The sequence below is a fragment of the Scomber scombrus genome, chromosome 22 (assembly GCF_963691925.1).
Source record: "Scomber scombrus chromosome 22, fScoSco1.1, whole genome shotgun sequence".
Lineage (NCBI taxonomy): Eukaryota > Metazoa > Chordata > Actinopteri > Scombriformes > Scombridae > Scomber > Scomber scombrus.
In genome coordinates this window covers 18,705,505-18,728,107 of record NC_084991.1, presented here as the reverse complement: position 1 = coordinate 18,728,107, position 22,603 = coordinate 18,705,505, and the positions used below count along the sequence as shown (strand labels likewise).

Below are 22,603 nucleotides of genomic sequence, written 5' to 3'. Positions count from 1 at the left end.
CTGCCTCTGCACCTTTTTTTTTTTATTTTTTTTTTTTACATTTTTCAGCAGCAGGCTGGATTTTGCAGGGAACCTGCTGGGTTTCCTCCTGTGTATTTATCCTCTCTAGTACCATGAAAGATAAAACAAATGTACAACGCAATAGTCCTGCAATGCTTTGTTGCTGGGCTATTGTGGTGGATTGCATTAGGTTGCAGGGGATTTTCAAATTTTGTGTCCACAACATTCATGACATGAAGAAATGGTTTGTGGAAAATGAGGGAAATTGTCCTAAACTTAAGTGACATAAACCCCTGGCAAAACTTCAACACTGTCTTTACTTGTTCACTAGAATGAAGCCACAATTCATTCAACAATGGCACAACACTGCTTGAAAAAATGCTACACTGGAAAACTTTTAGCATAATGCATCTTACTTACCGAGTAGTTTTCTTCTAATATTGTGCAATGTATTAATGTATAGACAATAAAACATTTGTATTTGTATTGCTTGGTGTTTCTAGTTATAGGGGGCTAAAGGAGGGATGAGTGGGCTCTTTCTCCCACACGGTATGGAGGAAAATACAGACTGTCAGGTGTGGTCTCTTGACCGAAGCAGTACAGCGCACCGGCATTATGAAGAAAAACAACGAGCCATTTACATGCAACAAGTTTTGCTCCACGCCTCCTCATTCCACCTTTGTGTGTGTGTGTGTGTGTTCAGGGAGACGAAGTGAGGATTGCTGTTATTGTCAACTGGATTAAATTAAAAAAAGATTTATTCAAAAGAGCTAAAAAATAAACAACAGACAAAAGAAGTGAGTGTGTAGCCTGAGGGAGGAGAGGAGTGACAGTGAATTGACGGACTTAAATGAGATTTTATTCTCTACGGCCAACTGTATAGGGGCGGAACTGAAAATGCGCCGCTTAGATACACATATGCACACAAACACAGAAGCGTGAAAATGCATTGCCTTTTCTGATCTTATGACAAATGTCACCATCAAGGCAGAAAAAATAGAGGAGTCCACTTGAAAGGGGGGGTGGACACATCAGAAATGAGGATCTCAATCTTTCAGTATAACACAGCACTGTCAGACCCACCCATTCACCAGCATGTGATGTGCCTGTCCCATCTCAATTCTGCAGGGACCCTGGAGAAACACAGAGTGACCAGCTTCAACAAAGAAGCCTAAAGCCCCCGCCAAAGGTTAGGACTGACAGGAAGCTTAGGACTACGCCACCGTTTCTTTCATTCCCCATTCCATCTTTTCGCATAATCTCACATCTATCATTTTCCTCCATGCCTGTCAGCTTGCATTTCAAACTAAAGCCCCATTGGGTCACTGCAGCCCGTCGAGACACCACGCACGCACGCACGCACGCACGCACGAACGCACGCACGCACGCACGCACGCACGCACGCACGCACGCACGCACGAACGAACGTGAGCACACTTGAGTGCATTTATCTTCACATGTGAAAAGCACACACGCACGTATGCACCCTTACATAGCCTACGTGTAGTGCAGTAAAGGTCACACATTCAGTACTGGACAGTGTGATCATGCATCAGACTTGGATAAACAACTAGTGGTGAACGTGGCAGCATATAAATCAGGTGCAGAGACAGATAGCCTCCTTCCCGCAGGCAACTAGGAATTCTTATCTCCAGTCAGTGTCACATGGAAAGTGAATAAAAGCTTTGGCCAAATGTGGGTGTGTGTATGTGTGTCTAACATACTGCGTTCTTACATTATCTCTTACATGTTGTGTATATTCACGTATGTAAGAACTGTTCACCAAATGTCTTTTGTCTGGGTCTTTGAGAGCAGGATGACACTCTACAGTTCATGATTAAGAGCAACAAACACTAGAGAAGCCATTTCACCAACACCATTTGTTCACGCTCAGTTCAGACAATGTTGCCAATGTGTCTGTTATTTTTTGGAAGAAAAATGAACATTTTCAGGTTAAATATGTCATGGCATAAATGTTTGGATCCAGTTATGGCAAAAAAATAGTCTATAAGTTTTTTTTCCCAATATTAGCACTGCCCTAGCTTTACTTGGAAAATGATAGCTATTAGAAAGTGTGGGGGAATGTGGACTTGTGTGCATCTTTCTAAATATATATATATATATATATGTGTGTGTGTGTGTGTATGTGTGCATTTTTTTGTGTGAGTTTGACTGTATATGTGTGTGGATGTAATGAGGTCACAGTGATGCACTTGTGTTCCAGTTGGGAGAGCTCGATCATTCTCAGAAAAGTCTGGCGGGAATGCTGCAGGAGAACGGCAGGAAACAGCTACAACGCACACCTTAACAAACAACTACACACACACACACACACACACACATACACATACAACCTCATATTGCCCACGCATCCACCTATTCCGTGAGTATCTATCTACCTCTCACACTACATTTTTTAACATTGCCATGGAAAATGGATGCACTGTACTGGATGAGAGGAACATATTGCATATGGTGGGATGCACAACGGCTACCTGCTGGAACCTATCATGTTTGTAAATTACATGCATAAGTTGTGTGTATGTATTACTGACTTACAATAAGTTGTGTGTATGTATTACTGACTTACATGAGAGAAACACATACTAGAAGGTGATACAAGAGTAACATTTTCATCTTTCAATTTTCCCCAGTCCTTGTTAATGTCATTCAACTGCATCTTTTTAGATTTTTTTTCTTGGTAGTCCTGTCCCGATGAATCACTTTTAATCCGGACCCTTTGCGGAAAACAGAGTACTTAATTACCATAATGACTATTACAGGGCCTCACCCTAAAAAAAATCCTGCAAAAACAGACGTGAGTTTTCCTTCACAACATATACAGATGTCACAACCTTTAATAGGCAGCCTTTCCTGGACCTGCACATCTTCTCCTCCACTATAATGAACCGTAGCCTAATATTAATCCTAAAACCAATCAATCCCTGGAGTACTATCACTCCTTTACAGTGGCACTGACATGAGCTAGAGTGGGGATATGAAGACATTCTTATAAGAAAGATGTCATGATGTCATCTTCCTCACTTTATAACATCCTCACATTAACATATCAAATGTTAATTCTATCAAGTACGGATAAAACCTTGGCTTTACTTTTTTTTTTAAATCTCTGGGGGACATTTTAAACTTTGAGGAAATCAAAAGCCTGTGTAAGTCAAAAAAATATTTCCTCTTATTATTCAACAGAGGCCACAGATAGCATCTTATCTCTGTGGGGTCTCTGTCATAAGTGAGAGAGAGGGAGAGAGCTTTGACAGAAGGCGCACACATTATGTTCACAAAAGATGTTCAGCATATGAGTGCATACAAACATACGCCATGATGCTTGAACTCACACACATAAACAAGCTGGGGCCAAACACGCCCTGTTAAATCCAATTAACCCTCCATTCTGATCCCCTCAATGCATCCCTGCCCCTGTCTTGTAACACCAGACCTTCCCGCCATTTCATTAGCACAAACATACACATGCACGCACACACAGCTACTCCTGCCCTCTTTTTCCTTGCCACCATTGTAATCCAGCCATAACCCTGCTAATGCACCTCCTTTAATCCAATCAGCCAATCACGGCTCTTTGTGCTAAGGCCTGTGTCACATGACTACCTTAGCTCAACATTCGCTTGTAGTTAGCGCTGTCATTTTGCACTAATGTTATTCCAGTGTATTTTTTTCCTTTAATGTGATTTGTGAAGTCTCAGCTCCAGCTTCCATGAGTCTAGCACTGAACCCCCTGTGGGCTAGGCTAATCAGTTTCCAGCATTTCTGAGGGAGACAATGATCCCAGTGTTAGCGCCAGCTAATGACAAGCTAACACAATTAGCCCAGTCTCCCTAGAGGAGAGCCCATAGCCATGGCCCATTCTTACCCCACCTCCTGCGGTCTCCTCATCCACTTTCCCTACATTACTATGGAGCCTAATGGCTTGTTATTAAGGAGACAGATGGAACATGGATGGGAAGAGATTCTACATCTTCTTGAGTTACATATATGTGTTGGAAATGTGCTACATCCATGAGTGCTTGGATGTTTAATTTTACCTCCTCCACTAATAGTTTTAGTAAAGTGATCATTCTTTTCACTGCAAGGTGAGGTACAAACTGGCTTTTATATTTAGAGCACAACCAGGGTTTAGGACCACACATGCTAAAAATGTATGAACTCAAGTATTTTAATACACTACTACAATACATAGATCCCAAATATCTATTTAAAATATTTCGAGTACCAGATGAACGGAGTTTGCAGTAAAAAACAGAGAGAAAAACATCTGCACTGTATAAAAGTCAATGTAGAATTATTTTTCTGCAGTACAAAGGTTATCTTATACTTACTATCTTGATGTAGGAAACGTTATACGCAATACAGTATGCCCTACTAACAGTGAGACATCCTAAGAGCACAAGAAAAACCCCGTCAGCTATCATCAACATGCGATCAGGCTTATCAGTGAGCCACATCATCAACAAAAGCTAATGGGGCAGGCTAATGTGGTTCTGATTGAAAGACGTAGGTTAGACTGTGGCTAGCATAATTCAATAATGTAATCACTGGTCCACATGGACTTGTAATAGCCTATGAATGCATAATTTTTAGATAGCACAAAATACACACCTCCTGTTCATGACAAAAGGGCTTATTGTGAACATTTTTTCCACGATAAATGAACAATAGAAATCCAACGTGTAGAAAAGGTTATGAATTAGTGATATATGGTTTAGAGCCTTTGAATTAACTGTGTCTGAGCTTACTTGAACTTGGCATTCACTTGGTCTGCAGCTTTATGGTAGTTCTCAGTGGTGACCTTGTAGAATTGAGCACTCTGCAGAGAGAGAGAGAGAGAGAGGAAGGGAGGGAGAGAAAGAGAAGTCAGTGAGTGACAGAAATGCATGTAAATGTAATTGTAATCTCTTCTGTAAAAACGTCCATCCAATTTATTCATCTTCAGTCTTTTCAGGTTGAAGATACTGAAGTAAAAGGAAACATTTCATACAATTTAGGTCTGATGTACAGTATGCAGGCCAGCCATTAGGAATTATGGACAACTGGACAACATTTTCCAAATTAGGCTCCTCATCCAGATCCACTACCCACCCACTCTTAGCTCTAACACCAACATGGGCAATTTTAAATAAGCTCTTAACTATTAGCCTTGTAATGACACAGTTGGAGTCTCTAACAACTATTTACAAATCCAGTGATACAGACCTTCCCAGGCCATGCTCTGTTTTACATACATATACACAATATGATTATAAAGTACAGAAAGTCAAGTCAAACACAGAGATATTTTTTCTTTCAAATCAGCCAGTTATATTCTTCTTTTTACCTAAAAACTAAACGGGGGGAGGACAAATACCCTCCAATGAATGAGGGATCAGAGAAAAGCAAAATCAAACATTGATTGAAGAAATCACTGCAAGGTATTAAATCATAAAATTAAATCAAGAGTGAACAAATACATGTACTCATCATCTATCATCTTAAGGGCTACATTAAAAAAAGTATTGTCCAATTTGTGTGCACAACTAAAATAATAGAAATAAAAAATAGAATACTAAAACTCTTATTTGCTAGCATTAGTAATACCAATAGGTTGCAATATAATAGCCTTATAAGGGCAGTGCGGCAGTGTTTAAAAAAAAAAAAAATCTAATCATTGAACTTGCTAAAATGGTTGCTAAAGGTTAAGCTATGTAAAGTTTTATTTGATAATCTGCCTAGCTCCTCCCCTTTGCCACATTCAGCTTCACCTGACATACCTGGTACGTCTTCCCACTTCTTTTGGGCCAGAAATTCGGCCATTGCCTCTCTGCTACTTTCCTGGTCTTGTTCTCTCTGTTCCGTGGACTTTCTTTTTTGAGCCCCTGATTTTCGGTGAGGCATTTTGAGGTCTATTATCTGGTCTATTACCAGCAGATGGAAGCCAAGTTTGTGATCTTTATTGTATGAAAGCTGTGAGCGGGTAGTATACTATCTATGTTAGCCTTTTCATGTGGTGTGTTTTAATAGTGTTTGTGTGTGCACACTTATTCTCTCTTGTAATAACAGGCAGCAATCCTGTAAGTTCAGAGGGTCGCTAGTCAACAACGTACTGACCACCGGTCGTAATCCCCTGGTGACACATAATAAATGAACTCATAGCAGGACCACTCAACCCAAATTACTTCTTCAAACATGGCCATATAACCTGGCTCCTACACCATACTACTCGAGGTAGATCTGTTTTGTCAGCCCTCAGTGGCTGTTATGCACGTTTATGATCAAACGGTGAAAGGTTGTAAAGTGTGATGGATGGCTTGATTGAGAGATGTATGAAGTTCGATCCAGGGGCAAAGTTAGGCAATGTCTATATATGTATTACATTTCAAATCTGAAGTTTTATGCCATTGCCAGAATGTATACACTAATGTATGATAGAATGCATGACATATTTCACTTAGTGGAAATCAAAAACGTATATCACCTTGCATAAATTATAGCTATATTAGAAATGTGACAAAGGTAAGCCTTTTGGTCCCATCTGCCCTAGCTTAACCTCCTTGTAAGGAAGACATTCATCATAGTTCAGAAGAGATCAATAGGAATGAAGTGCACTGCTGAAAAGATCAATAGTCATGTGTTGCAGAGCCAAAAGAAGATGGGACATGACAATGCTGACAAAAGGTCTGATACATATTGGTGTCATCTTCATTTGGATGGACACTTGGAGCTGTTACAGACATAACTGGTAATGAACTGCATTCATTTTTGTGATCTCAATATGCATACTGCTCTTCATTACTGTGTGTAAACATGTTGTGTATAGATGTTTTCACAAGTATTAAACTGAAATATAACACTGCCTTATTTAACCTTTAGAATACTTGTTTCTACTGATCGTTCTTGAGATGCCATACATCCATGTGTGTCAAATTGAATTGATTGGACTAGATAGATGTCTACTCTATGAACAAAAATGGACATGATTGGTGTTTATGCAAGGTCACACAGTCCAAAAAAAATCATACTAACTGCTGGTGAAGAATATACAATTGTAAAATATACCACCAAATACTCTTCCTAAAAGGTGACAGTCCAACTAAATCATCAGGAAGTGGATGAAGAGTCCAGTTGGAGTGATTGGACAAGACATCTCTAGACTACTGCCACATCAACCTAAAACCAGGTACTGTTCGTTATATGCATCCCATCCATACAGTTGAGTAATGCAGTCATAGCATGATCTTTGTAAGAATCCTTTTTTTTGATGAAAATGAAAATAGTGGCACCTAAGAAATTATGAATGGAGACAAATGCACACCAAATCTCAGAATGGGGCACATGGTCAAGCTGAATGCCCCTGGACTGTCCCAGCAAGTTATGAACATCTGGAATGTACAGGAAGCAACAAATACTAATACCTAAAGAACAAAGTAAGTTATTTTTCAGTGTTGTACAAAATTACTCATTCCAGCATTCCACAAACAATTCACCTGAGCATTTTCTGGACTGATTGAGTTTAAGGCAATTAAAATAGCTTGAGCAAGGTTATGGAAATATTATTGTCAGTGTTTCAAGAAATAAATGGTGACTATTGGTAGGAGACAGGACGTGGATATGGTCTCCAGTGTCAAAGGTTTTGTATGCTCATATCATCCTGACCTTCCTCCTATGAATTTCTGAATTGCTACAAGAACATCATGTTACTTGCTGCTTTGGAGGTGAATGTAAACACAGGTAATTTTATGCAGCTCAACTACCCAGTGCAGTCAGACAGTCTCTCCACATGTTGATTTTAAAAGAATGTGTTAAAAAAAACTGTTTTGTCATTACCAGACGTTTTCATATGGGACATTATGAGGCGGATTCTGCATGAAATTTAAAAAAATGTTGGTTTGAATAATTCACTAGCACAGTGCATTTTCCCCTCCAGCAAACATGAGTTTGTATTTTAAAATACAATAAAACTGTTTATCCAAAGTTTAAGAGTGAACTTGTAAGCTCATGCTCTATCTGTGCCCTCTTGGCCTTGAATCAAGTGGTTTTCATTGTAGACAAAGAAACTGTCAAGAGCTAAGGAATGGGATTTAAAAGAGAAGCTTATTCACAGATAAAAATGCTAAAAAGAGACTTTTTTTTGGTGCTGCTAAAGAGGCAAGAATAAGACCTCTCCTGTGTGCTGAGATTGAGCCATTGGAAGAGAAAGAGAGAGACAGAAGAGCTGGATTTGTCTCTGTCTAGAATACTAAGTGTAAGGTAATAATACCTGCCTAAATGGCAGAGCTGGCACTAATCAGCGCACTAATCCACCTGGGAGGACAAAAGGCCATGTGTGACAGTGATTGCAGGGACCACTTACAATAGGCTACACGCAAACACACACACACATACAAACAATGCACAAGCATTCAAGCGCACACCTACACATGCAAGCTACTAACATACACAGCATGGGTACACATGTGAACACACTCCTAAATGTGTCTACACATACCCTGGTGGGCTGATATTAACAGTGATGTACAAAAAGCCCCCACTCACTCACTTGTTACTCACTTGCTCAGCACCAAGCAGAGAAGAGTGTAATTTGTGTGATTACTGAGTGTTCTCAAATTGTGATTTCCTACTGTTGCCCCAACAAGCCCTATCCTTTTATTAGCCCAGAGAAGAGAGACCACGCTCAGTTTGGCTGAAAGCATTCCTCCCTAGACCAAAAATAAATTATTTTAAAAGGGCTACAAAATACTACCTTGATGTTTCTGGATCACTGTCGAGCAGTTCTATGTCACTGGATGAACACAAATGTGTACTTACAGGACATGTTGCTGTGTGCTGTAAAATCAAGTATCTACCAGCTCTGTTTATTTTCCTCCTATTTACTCTTCTTGCTCCCACTAGGGTTTTAGCTCATCTGAAGCCAAACAAAATGCTGGTGGGGGGTGTCATAGACAAATTAAGTCATTACTGCTAATGCAATGCAGAGATATTGAGAAGATAGAAGCTGCACCCCAAACCCGGCTCCAGCTCAATTTAGAGAAAAAGCCTCCAATTTTTAATGAGTAAAACAAATAACTCCCTGTACTGATGGCTTCTTTCTCTTATCTGCTGCTGAGCAGGAGGGGGACGAAATGGGGAGAAGCCCCTCCATGGCCAACATTACGGTTCTGCAGAGCGAGAGAAAATGAGACTTCTGCTGTGCGACTCTGTGCAACTTGCCTAAGAGAGCGAAGAGGCTGGTGAAATGTTATTAGATGCGTTTCAATCCAGCTGTTTTCATTTGCATTTTCAATTTGTTTATAAAGAGACCTGAGTGGAAACTGAAAATCTGAAGAAATCTTGAAATTCTGCAATAAAGTTTTTATGCTTGACTGAGGTAGAAAGGATGGTGTATCACTTGAAAGCAAAATGCAACAAAGTGCAGTGGAAACAGACGGAGAAATCGTGACATACATGAAACATGTGACTTAGACATCTGCTGAAACATCCAATGAAGAGATGAAACAAAAATTGCAGCAGATGAAATCTGATCTGATTTGTATGGAGAGATGAGGAGAAAGGACACTCCTTAAATACCATATTTACAACATATATATTTTACACTGTTTTTCACAGTATGAGGCCTGACCAGCACTTTTTAAAATTACGTCATCTTCCTCTGCAGTGGTTTAAAGGCTGCTGACTGGAAAATGAGTGACACCAGCTGTTAATCTCAATGACCCAACTGCTAATATTCACACAATTGCAGTGGGTGGTAAAAACGCTGGAAAATTAGCTGTTTGAAAACATAATCTTGGCTGATTCATTGAAAATATAATAGTTTAAGGCTAAAGCTGCAGGAAAAGGGTCCAAGGAAGAAAAGGCAGCATCCTCACCAGTTGATCCATGTAAAGGACATGGGAGAATGTAAGAAAGGAACAAATCATTTTGTTATAAATAATCCTCAAGCTTACATATTTTGAAGACAAACTGATGTGTCTGGCAAACAAAAGGCTCCGGGGTAATATCTAGGGTGATAAGTTTGGCTAAGGTTGCAAGAGTAATCTTCTCCAAGAGCTGATAATGTTAGCCTAGTTAACGCTAGTTGTATCCAGGAATGATTCCCACAGAGTAGATGTGCATGTCATTAACAGGCTTTTTCAAATGTAACCTACAACCCCACTGAATAATGTTAACTAATGACATGGTAACTTTTGGTCTTGGAAGTAACAAAGGGTTAGCTTGTTCACACGTTCAGCTCATGTAAGAGCAGACAAAAACACTATTAAATCCATCTCTTACACTGTTGCACTTGCCCGATGAAACGTCTTGCATGGGGCAACATGTGAAGAAATCCTAAGCTTGATAGGCCTAACCAACGTAGTTACTGGTGCTTAGCCATGTTTGGGGAATTGCTGTTCGGGGGAATGGTTGCTCAAACATCATTTGTACAAATAATTTGAGCTTTACTTTAAGAGACAATTTAACATGTTTGGGTGAAGGTAGAGCAACCAGAATTGTCCATCTTGCCATAGACATGTAAAATTATAAAAATACACATTGTAGCACAAACACATGGTAAATAATGTACTGCATCTAAGTATTTGTGACATTTTACCATGTGAAAGGTTACTGCTGTAGGATTTGTTTAGATTTTTTTTCTACATAAATGAATGTGCCGCCCTGTTGTTGTAGAATCACAATTGCCTGAAAAGACTTCCGTTAAATCCTTGTGAATCCCATCATGCGGCTATAACAGCAAACAGTCTCAGACACAATAATTCAGCACTACAGCCATGTCTTCACTGCGGATTACTGTGTCTCCAGTTATACAACTAGCAGAGCCAGACAGACTACATTGATCTTCAGTGTGAAGGATAAATTCTAAAACATATTTACTGCTACAACACAGCAGTATGTACTTGTGGCCAGGTCAAAAACATTTTTCTTACATTTTTTAACATGGCAACATTTAGTTAAAATTTCTCTCCAGCGAGACAGAGGACAAAAGATTGAGAGGGAAAGGATTAATGAAATGACAGACAGGAAGAGAGATGAAGATGGTAAGTGAGAGGCAGAGACAGAGATAGAGAGATAGAAGCCATTACTGTTTTTTTAATGCTCTTTCCCTTGTATTTCTTCCTTTCACAGTACTGTGGAACTTTGCAATGAGACAGCAATTGCTGCTGTGATTGTCCTCCTACCATAGGAGACCAGAAAAATCCAATTTCATCGATATACAAGGCCAAAAGAAAGATAGAAAAGAAGAGAAGAAAAATCCCTTCTGAAAAAAATGAAATTGAGGTATGGAGAAGAAAAAAACTGCACTCAAAAAAAAAAGAAAGAAAAGAAAAGGAGAGATATCGAGGGACTGATAGGGTGGGGAGGGAGGGCTGGAAAGAGACATGGTGGAGAGAAAAAAAAACACAGCCAAGTTGATTGTTAAATATGAGATTGTTTTACAGCGGGGCAGGTATTGAGTGAAAATGTAATAAATATATAGATATTGTTTTCAGGGGCTATTTGGTAGCTGTGGCCCCAATGAGCGGCAGCAGCAAAGGCAGCAGGCTGAGCTGTCTGGGAGCCTGGTGATGGCCTGTCACTGGAAGCCCCTCTGATGAATGGCCATGTTGGATTGGAACAGACGTGTAATATATATCAGACTTATATTCTCTCTCTCTCTCTCTCTCTCTGTTTGCATTCCTCTGCCTTTTTCTGCTGGTGTGCAAAATGCTGGGGGAATCCTGAAGTAAGGACAACAACAGAAGTCAGATGGAGGGAAAGCAAAGGGTGTTGGAGATAATATTAAGCTGTATACGCCAAAGTGAAATCAAATTTGGGGGCTTCTCACTGGATAAAGAACCGTTTGCAGCTCAGCATTAAGCTTTGATAGCTGCAGCGTGTGCAGACTGGCAAGAAGAACCACATTTCACCACTACACTTGCGACTGGTCAGTAATGTCGTGACTTTTATATTTTTCTTTGCTTACTAGTTTAAGAGTCTTCTTTTCATTCGTTCATGAGAGTTACCCTTATTTCAGCTTCAGTCTTCTGTCAGTCTACAAAGGATGCATTTAGCAGCAATTACAACCTAACACACAATCATCATCGTTATGCACACAAAACAGAGGAAAACAGACGTGAAGTGTAAAAATAGGCTTTGGGTGGGTGAGCGTGACATGTGAGCCGTCATGCGACCTGAGTCGACAGCTGTATTGATTAAAACAGAAGAGTATCTGCTCCGTCACAAACGGGTGAGACAAATGGCTAAAAAAAACGCGGCTGAAACGCCTCCTCTGAAGACAAGCCTTGGGGATTCTGATTCAGTACATGCCAGAAGTGATTCTGTTTGGTATACTGCTGGGCTTACGTTGGTTGAAGAGAACGGGAAGTGACGAGAGGCTGGACTGAGTCCCAAATGGGGCACTGTGGCCAGAACAAGAGAAAGCAGCGTTATTAACAAAGCCAAAACAAACTACACCCCCTATGGAGTCCCAAGCCGTTTGCTGCACAGTAAGACAACATGCAATATGCCCACCATTGATCCTCAGTTACACACAGGATCACACACCATCACACACCCACACACATGGCTGCCTGTGTTTTTTTTTTGGTCTCCACAGACCATAAATCTTGATGGAATGATTTGCAAACTGAAATGGTTTTGTTGTGTGCAGATACAAAGGTGCTTTGAACATATAATTCATTTACAGTTTAATTCTGGTAAATGAATGAAATGAATAAGATTACACATTGTCCCTTTTTTTTTTTTACAAAACCTTATGGCTAATACTCTCTCTTTTTACTCTAGCCAACCTATTTTTAGACTAGCTTTATACAGTAGTGCTCTTTCAACCTTTTCTTTACTGTACTTTCACATTTTTTTTTATCATTCAGTGACATTTTATCTTTTTACTACTCTTCTGTCTCGCTCTTTTACTTTCCATCTTCCATCTAGTGTTCTTATGTGCTATCCCACACTCACAAATGTCACTTTATCATAATTTTTTGATACCTTCACAGCTAGAGTCTCTTTAATTCAAATGTGTCTCCACCTGTCCTGTTTCTCTTACTCTCTTGTCTTTTTCTTGAATCTCGAGATTTTTTCACAAGCTTTGGCTACTGTCTCCCGTGGGTTTTTTTTTTCTTGATGTCTGTCCACTCCTCTCTCTTTTTCACTCTTCTGTCTCTCTCTGAGGTGTGAAGATGATTTGTTGACACTTTGATCTAAGGAATATTGACCAGAGGCCAATGTGGTTGAAGGATGGCCAGCGCCTGAAGTCGATAATGCCTCTGTTAGTCAGGACTCATCACTTCTACCATCACCACTCACATTTGCTCCTATACAGTACAATACAGTAGAGCCACACTCTCCAAAGATGTAATAACACCACGAGAGCTGAGACATTGAAACAAGAGAAGCTCAGTTTTAAAGCTTTATATGTCAGTCAGGTTTTTCAGGTGTAAGTATGGCGACATTTTAAACTCTTTAGATCTTTAGCCAAGCCATCGACTTGCTAAAGAAAGTGCAGCAAAGAAATGCCACGGCCTTGTTGTTTTCTAATTAATTCACAGCTTCCACTGACATCAGCAAACAAAATTGTACAGACCAATGCACTTCCAATTACTGACATAAGTCCACTACCACTCAATACCCTCTGGCCTGGCTTAAGATTTCATCCTCAGTGAAGGATCGAACATTTGTGGGCTTTATTGACCCAAAGGAAAATATCTTTTGTATAATGGGCACTAAAAAGAATTCACACAAAACATGTAAGTGTTAAACAAGAATGGTTATTGCAAAAGTAAATTATAACAACTATGTTGTTTAATTTGTTTAGCAAACAATGAAACTATATATATTCAAAGCAATATGCAATACGAGTAAGCATACACAGGATAAGGACACCATCCTTTTGAGCCACTATTTTTTGCTTTGATGTTGTTTTGAGGACACTGTGCCCACTGAGCATGTGGTATTTTTGCTGCCCTTGTATTTACATGAGCTTCTAAGAATAAGGATATGTGACTGTCTCCCTCTGTTACAATATCTGGCTGCACAACAGTGTTAAATTCCCATTTTGGTTTCCCTATAGAGGGCATTTGACTTTTTGCACTCTCAAAAGGCAAGAAAACTCCTTCCCAGCATGAAGGTGTCACCTAAACACATTAAACAGGGTATTGTATCCTTTCTAAGGTACACTTATGATTTGAGAGCAGCATGAGGACGTCTTTTTTAACACGCTTTAACAAGGAGTTTGACCCTGGTCCCCTGCCTTGCCGGCATCTCTCACAGGGACCAGCGTGGAGCTGCCATTTGAAGTGGGAGAAACACGGCAGCTGACCCTTGTCCCCTCCATAGGACACTGGTATGACATGGAACATCAGGGTAGTGTCATTTTCAGGGACATGAGGAAACACGCAGGGATGAATGAGATTTAACTCTTTATCCTTCAAGCCGAGGTATGGAAGGTAAAAAAGTTAAAGAGCCAGAGAGCGACGGGGAAAATTACAGAGAGTCAGAGACCATCACACTGGGGAAAGCATGCAGAGTTTAAGTTGAGGGATGATCACAAAAACAGTAGGGCAGTGAGATGAAGAGAAAGGATATATCTGACTAGCTGTGTGTAAATTCTTACATCATACATTACCTGAGGTATATTATTAAAACTTCTCCCCAGGCAAAGACTAGAGCTGCAGTGTGTATGCATATTCTTGAAAATAAAAATGATGTCATCTTGCTTGGGAGACTATAGGAGGACAGCGTTTAGTTTGTCTTTTGTTGTAAAATGGGTAGTTATCTTTTGGTTCATCTTTGGATACTAAGTCCTCCACCTTGTGATATTCTCTTTAGTTCTGCTTTGGTTTTGTTTTGTTCATCTTATTCATATGGTTCTTGTAGTTATTTGAAAAAAACTCTTGTGCAATGAACCAACTTCTATATGGATGTAGTTAAATTCACATTTATGTACAGTATACTTGCCTGGCCCTGTCTATGTTATCAGTAGGTTTCTATATTTTAAAAACTGGTTGGTAGCTACATTACCAATGTGAAGTAATTTTCAGATTTACATGTTGAGGAGAGATATTATTGTGATACCAGAGATCTCCCCCTGCTGAAGTGTGGAGATTTCTAAATGCAAAGTAGCTGCATTTTGAAGACTTTCTTTCTGCAGTTCTTTTTAAATCCTCCAAATTGTTTCCACCTAGTTATAACAATAAAACCTGGGGGATTGTGCCCCATCTCTGTGTGTGAAGCGTTTAGAGACTGACCTGTGAGCGTAGAGAAAAGAAAACAACTTTTTAAAAAATCCATAAAATGTCTCCAATTTTGGCTGAAAATGAAACTCAGATTAATGGTGACATGAAAATAAATCACTAATGTGAAATGATTCAGATATCACCACTGTATTTCTGCAGTTGTGGGTCAAACATCACATTACTATCCATGAAAACAGAACGCTTGGTAAAAGGTTTTGTTGAGTTTCATAAGATCTTTGTTTTCAGAACTTTAAAATGCTGAGTTGAGTTACACATTCATGTAACTTGTGTCCTTATACAGACATTTTTCAAGTTGGTGTATGATGCAAACTGTCTCTTACCCTCTCCTCCAGCCGGGCCACCTGCTCTCTGTAGAAAACATCCTGCTTCTGTAGGTCTGCTTCTCTGGCCTCCAGCTGCTTGGCCTGGGACACACACACACACACAGACACACACAGACACACACACACACACACACACAAAGAAAAAGCATTACTTATATGCTCAGTGGAGCTTTGCTGATCATTATAAATCACACAAATACACAAGCATTGTAACTACTAGTACTGTCTGAGCCATAATGAGAATTCAGACAAGTTTGTATAAAGCAAAGATACATTATAACACAGCACTGACACATGCCTTATGTTTGTTGGCATACATACAGCAATCTATGAAAATCCTTCTGAATGAAACCTTCTGAAAGGGTTTTTATATGTTTTGTGATTTGCATGCCTGCAAACACACACAACCAAGGAGGTTTTTGCATGTATGGGAATATACGCTCATATTCATGTGCAAATATATCTATGTGTATCTATGTGTGTGACACTGATCATGCCTTGACATGTACTGTAAGCGCGTCTTTGTCCTCTTGTGTTCAATCTTCCACCAGACTACTATCAGGCCAAGAGGATAACATCAGTTCTGAGTACGAACGAGCACCATAGTCAGGCGTATATATATTTACTCAGCCCTACCTATCTCCACTGTCCTCCCCTCTACTGTGACCTTCACTAAACGTACGGCTGACTCTCTGGTGGATGATATACAGGACAGATAAGACCTGGATGTATCATCTACCAGAGAAACAAAAAGAACATCTGACCTTTACATTGGGTGGATTGGGAGGATTAATGACTGAAATCAAAATGAAACTTTTATTAATAGTGATAGATGTTTAACTTCCATTATAGATACAAAGCAGTTTTGTAGACCAGAAATGTTTCAGTCATTTACTTGTCAAAGCCTACGGGTATATTGATGGCTGTGGGTGATAACAGTAATAAAACTTGATTTATAGGTTTTGTAATGCTGTCAGGATGTCATTTGAAACATTTATTTCAGTTGTACTACCAGTAATTTTAATGTTAAAGTGAAGAGATGTTTTCTTAAATTAAGAATTTAATTCATTTAAACCTGGATAGCTCATTTCAAGCAAAACTAAACTACTTCCGATAAGCATTTCTGGTATTCTTAACTGAATTAAAATGAGTATAAACAGTATATAAATCAGAAACAGATGTTGAACAAGACAAAAACTTGTTATTGAAAGCTGTACTTATCTTTAGAACCCTGCCAAAAGCATTTTTGTATTTCTGTTCCCTTACATTAATAAGGATGTTTTACACCTGCACTATTTAGTTCAGTTAAACTAACTTCTGGTTCACTTCCCCCCCATTGGTGCAGATCGTTTGAGCAGGTGTAAACACAGTAATTGCACTTGGGTGCAGACCAAAACAACAGCACCAAGACCCTTTAGAGGAGGTGGTCTCAGTCCAGTCCATCGCAAACAATGGATCAGTTTGTTTGTGGTGGGAACGTGATCTGACTTTGATCTTAGCCGACTATCAGCCTTAAGCAAGTTTGAATGAAACAGCTCCCACAGCCAGGTAAACTTTGCATATTGGGATGCAGATGAGTGAATTTAACAACTGCTAATAACCAGTCAGAGCGTGAATCAAGGTCGGACCTGGACTACCACAATGTAGTATGTTGTATTTGGCCATTGGACTTCATTCAGGACCATCTTCCTGTGTTTCCATTCTTTCTCCCTCCCCGATGAGTGAAATTAATTTTCTCACGTGGTCTGTTTAGCTCAGTTGGATTTCTCTAAAACTATAGGTGTGAAAATGCCCTAAGTCCTCAGAAACAAGCTGAAATCTAATCTATAATTCTACAATGCATTTGAGGCAAGAGAGCCGTAAGAAGGGATCATCTAAATATGGAACCGCTGAAATACCCCGTAGAAAGAAAAATGTAACATGTCAAAGAAACTGAAAGGTAAAAGACATTCTTTCTTTCTGCAAAATCCTATCATGCAGAAACAGTGAGAGAGAACTCTGGAGTCAAGGAAAAATTAAAGATTTTTGGACAGCCAAGACTTACCTTTCGTTCAATCTCCTGAATAACGGAAGCATTGGAAAAAAAGTCAGAGAGAGAGAGAGAGAGAAGAAAGAATGTAAAGAAGCGCTGATTCATCCATGAACCTTTTCAAAATTACATTTGGAAAGCTTTAGTATTCAGAGGCTAGAGGTGAATAGCTGCCACACTGTTCTGCTTGAATACTCACACTTCAGTCTCTCAATCTCCCCAACAGTCTTTTCTCACTGGCATACAAACACACACCAATGCATACATACACAGTATACATGTATGGTACTTAACATATCCTAGACCCTTCTTGTGTATGCACTCATGCTCATTTACATACATTCAAAAACTGCAGAGGACTGTCCTATGGGAGAACAGCCACGCATATGCAGCCTTGAAGCCTTTGCTTGAAGCACTATGGGATGCTGAAGGAGACAGAGAGTATGAAGAATACAATGTTTGGGGAAAAATTGCATTACCCCATCCAATCTCAACCACACTGATAACCATCTGTGTTCGACTACTCAACACACTGCAGGCACAGCAGCCTGCTCTATGCATTGTGATGAGGAGTGGAGGGGAGTGTCACCGAGGGGCTGTCCTCGTCTCAGATGAGTGGGTGAAGTTTCAAAGTCAAGGGGATGCTCCGAGCTAAGCCACTATGCACAAGGCCTATAGCTACACCAACACTGCACACACACACACACACACACACACACACACACACACACACACACACACACACACACACACACACACACACACACACACACACACACACACACACACACACACACACACACACACACACACACACACACACACACACACACACACACACACACAAACACGCATAATCACCAGAGCCAGATGGACAGAAAACTTCTACAGCACCACTTTATCACATTCCTGACAACACTCAACAAAGCAGCATCAAGACCAAGATGCTGCTGTCCTCAGCACAACCGCCCTAATTGCTGCAGCCAGACCTTTGTCTCCATTGTGCCCCCTTGCAGGTCCAGAGTGCTATTGTGTGGCCGGTCTTACACAAAAGCTAAAATCAATTGCTCTTCATGATAGGATCAAGCTGAACTTAAACATAAATGATAGCAGTTATGGACACACCAACACTCCTGGGTCCATATATCCTAAGGTGCATCCTTAAAAGTATGCTGTAAGTAAACTAGACGTAGTACAATTATTAGTTTAAATATGCTATCGATTCCAAATGTGTAATCAAGGGTTTCTAGGTAGGGCTGCCCCATAATAGTCAGCCAACCACGTTGTTATTGGTCAGTTGGTCACAGGGAAAAAAATACCCCTCAAACTCCAGTTGGGAGCTGCGCCTTGCAAAAATTAGGTCAAACCCTGGGATGGCTTGAATGTCTTTGGCCGCTTTTGTGGTTGCATTGTCGTGAACAGCCGGCTTGCTTCTTGCGTGTGTTTTTTTTAGGCTCATTATGGTTTTGTATTTCTCTATAATGTAGAACAGTGTAATGTTACTTATAACATTCTTTCTCTGAAACTAAAACCATTTTCTGATGGCCACTAAATACAATTTTAAAATGATTAAATGAACATCATAAACTACTATAATAAGCTACTTGACTAATGGCTTGAACTCTTAGTTGACAAGTGAAAATCTTTAATTGGAGGTAGCCCGACTTCATGGATAGATTGGTAATGTTTTTGAGAGACTGGATGATTTTTGGCCAAGGTGCCAAAAACCTGTCACCCACCAACAGCTCAATTTAGGAGGAATGGAAGAGAGATGATCGGATGGAGGGATACACAGAGGAAAGGATTGGCAGGGGGTTGTGTACTGTCACAAGTGTGTCCAAACTCAATGTTACGCTGATGGGTCGCAACTTAAGACTTTAGGCTTTGCAGAGAGAGACAAAAGATGCATGCAGACGCTGAGACACAAACAACAGCTCAGACACTGATCTGAAACGCACACATCTACACACACAAACACACCAGCCGGAGCAGCTGTACCCACAGAGAGCGGGTGGAAAGATAAATGTGTGCTGAAGGCGAGACTAAAGGGGTCATTAAAAGAGGAGAGGTTGTGACAGAAATGTGTACCCAGGGATTTACTTTTTTTGCTCACTTTGTGTGTGTGTGTGTGTGTGTGTGTGTGTGTGTGTGTGTGTGTGTGTGTGTGTGTGTGTGTGTGTGTGTGTGTGTGTGTGTGTGTGTGTGTGTGTGTGTGTGTATGTCTGTGCGTAAATGCACATGTGCATGTGTTACATTTCCATAAGAGCAGGTTGGTCCTCCTCTTTGACGACATACATGGGTCCAGACACACACACTATGTCAGGATTACTTCGGACTGATTAACCCTATTCAGCGGACTTTAAAGATAATCTAATCATACTAAAGGCCAAACAATGGGTCAGACTTCACCACTGCCCATACACCTTTTGTTCCCCTAATGAAGAGGCGGTCGCGGCTGGAGGAGGAGAGCAGGAGTAAGGTTGGGAGGAGGAAGAATGAGGGGGAGGTAGAGAATAAAAAGGGCAAAATTAGACAAGCAAATGGAAGTGAACTTGAGAGTGGAGAGCGATAAGAGACAAAGAGAACAATAAAAGGTGATTTATCATTGGAGGTGTCAAGAATGGAGAACTGGCTGTTAGATGGGACACGGAGCCTGGGCCAAAATGATCACAAAGTATGGAAAGAAAGAGAGAAGTGGGGGTAAACAGGAAACACTAGAGGGTCTTGCAAGATTCCAGAAAATCTACATTTTACAGGGGTAAACACAGTCTTGTAAAAATATAAACATTAATAACAATACCCTCCCACAGGGAACACGAGTCCACACGCTGATGTTTATAGCCCAGGAAACCACTTTAGCACCAATGGCAAACTTTTAAATTCCCCATCCTGTATCCATCTCCCCCTGGTCTCTTATTAAGTACAGTTGCACAATGGCTGAGGGTGACAGGTGACAGTGAGACTGTGGCGGTCAGATTAAACGGATCGTTTAGGCGAGGTGAACGCCTCTGTGAATATCAATTAGCCAGCCGCTGAATAATTAAGGACAGCCATGTTTTTTAATTAGTCGACTGCCGCAGTTTGAGCTGTGAGCGAGGGTGGAGAAGAGGAGGAGGAAGGGAACAGGAGTGGAGGATGGAAGAGTGATGAAAACGGGTGGATTTTGCTGCGTCAGACACCCCTACCCACCTCCTGTTCTCCCACTGATTTGCTCCCATATGCTCTATTTTCTTCCACACCTGCTTTTTCATTTTCAAGTGTTCTTTGACACTTGCCTTTTTCCTTTTAAAGCATTCCAAAGGGAAAGAAATAAGAATAACTCTAGCGTGCAGTGTTAAGCAGGCTTAGGACAACTACATGAGTGATTATGTGTATAAAATGTGTGTAGCTATGTAGGGTAGATATTGACGCAGTCGTGTGCCAGACCTTGTTAAATTAAAGGAGTTAATACAATATAATACAGTGGTTCCCTACATCTTTGGATTGTGTCCACCTAAAATGAAAGCATGTTTTGTTTTTGTTTTTTACCAAAGAAATAATTTAAGAAAAGTCAGAAAAACTGTGAACATAATTTTGTGTTGAACAAATAGATTTGATCCTATTCCTCGGTTGTTACCCCTCAAATTTATAGTGCAACCCCTTTGGGGGCTCCACACCTACAGTTTGGGAAGAACAAACAGGATTTATGTTTGGTGCACAGTACAAAGTTGCCAAAGGCATATATTTTGGCTCAGCGCCACAATTTTTCTATTTAAAGAGAAAAAATCCTTATTGCTTGAGCAGAAAAAAATAAGATTATGGCTATTAGCAATTCTGTACATAATACATTTTTCATTTCACACCTCAATGATGGAGACCTCTGCATTGTAATATAATGAGGTGACTTACTGTTACACTGTATGCCCACTACATGCTTATAAATCATTCTAGATGAAAATAATCTTGCAAGATGCCATGATCGATAGAGCACAAATCAAATCTCATCACATTAACTAACAGCACCTCATCCATAACCTCAGCCTTTTTTGTCTTCCCCCTGCCACCATCAGCTCAGCCCTGATTCACCCCTGTCACGAGTAGCATCATAATCAATGCTCCCTCACACCAACCAAGTGAGTGCTGCAGCACGGTCGGTCAAAGCTGCTCACCGGGACCCATCTATCACAGACCTGTGCGACAGGGCCCTGTGACAAACTAATACCGAAGCCGCAGGCCTCGGGTCTTGTGTGCTCCGACAAGCTAGGCAGGGGGTCAAAGGGCAGCACAATGTGACCGTGCTCTGGTGTTAATTGGCACGGCGGAGGTGTTGGTGGCATGTGGGAGGTTAAAGATGGATGGAGCGAAGGGAGGGGAAGTTCACGTGGCAGAGAAGATGAAAGGGAGGCAGAGAGATGGGTCAATGTGTGGATGGAATATGGATGACTAGATAGTTGGAATTTGTTTTTTTTGACAGAAGTTAAGAGAACTGTCACATCAAATTTTGAAACACGGAAAATATTATAAAAGAAAGAGTTTGACCAAAAACATGCAATTTTTTACTTTTTTTTTTACAACCATAAAAGAACCCACACGCACATTTAAAACTGTTTAAGACAGACATCCCTCCCACAAATCTTATAGGCATATCCTGTAACTGCCCGTAAATCCATTGCAATTCTATCTTAACAGCTCTCACTGGCAGACCAAATCCAAGTGATGGAGTGTATAATAATATCACCTTACACAGGTCTTACTGGCAGTGTTAAGCATTACCTTTAGCAGTGCTTGAAGCGGAAAAAAATAAGTGCCAGGACTCCACTTACTCACGTGTTAGCGGTGTAAGCAAATCATTAAGGAATTAATTCTGAATTTCGACAATGAATTATAAATACTAGGAGATATTGTTGATGTTCAAAACATACATTTATTTAATCAAGAGGACAACTATTGCAATAATTAGATTAAAAAATTGAATTGAATTGACCATGGGGCCAAGACCATACCAAATAAAC

The 22,603-nt window shown here is 40.3% G+C and overlaps 1 protein-coding gene across 2 annotated transcripts in view; it reads right to left on the bottom strand.

The window, feature by feature from the left end:
• chchd3a (coiled-coil-helix-coiled-coil-helix domain containing 3a) overlaps positions 1-22,603 on the bottom strand; it is a 72,155-nt gene that overhangs the window by 13,120 nt on the left and 36,432 nt on the right. For both annotated transcript variants that reach the window (XM_062443533.1, XM_062443534.1), the window contains exons 6-7: positions 15,581-15,664; positions 4,773-4,843 (exon numbers count right to left, since the gene is read on the bottom strand). In XM_062443533.1, the coding sequence (XP_062299517.1) occupies positions 4,773-4,843; positions 15,581-15,664 (155 nt within the window). The remainder of the gene's footprint in view (positions 1-4,772; positions 4,844-15,580; positions 15,665-22,603) is intronic.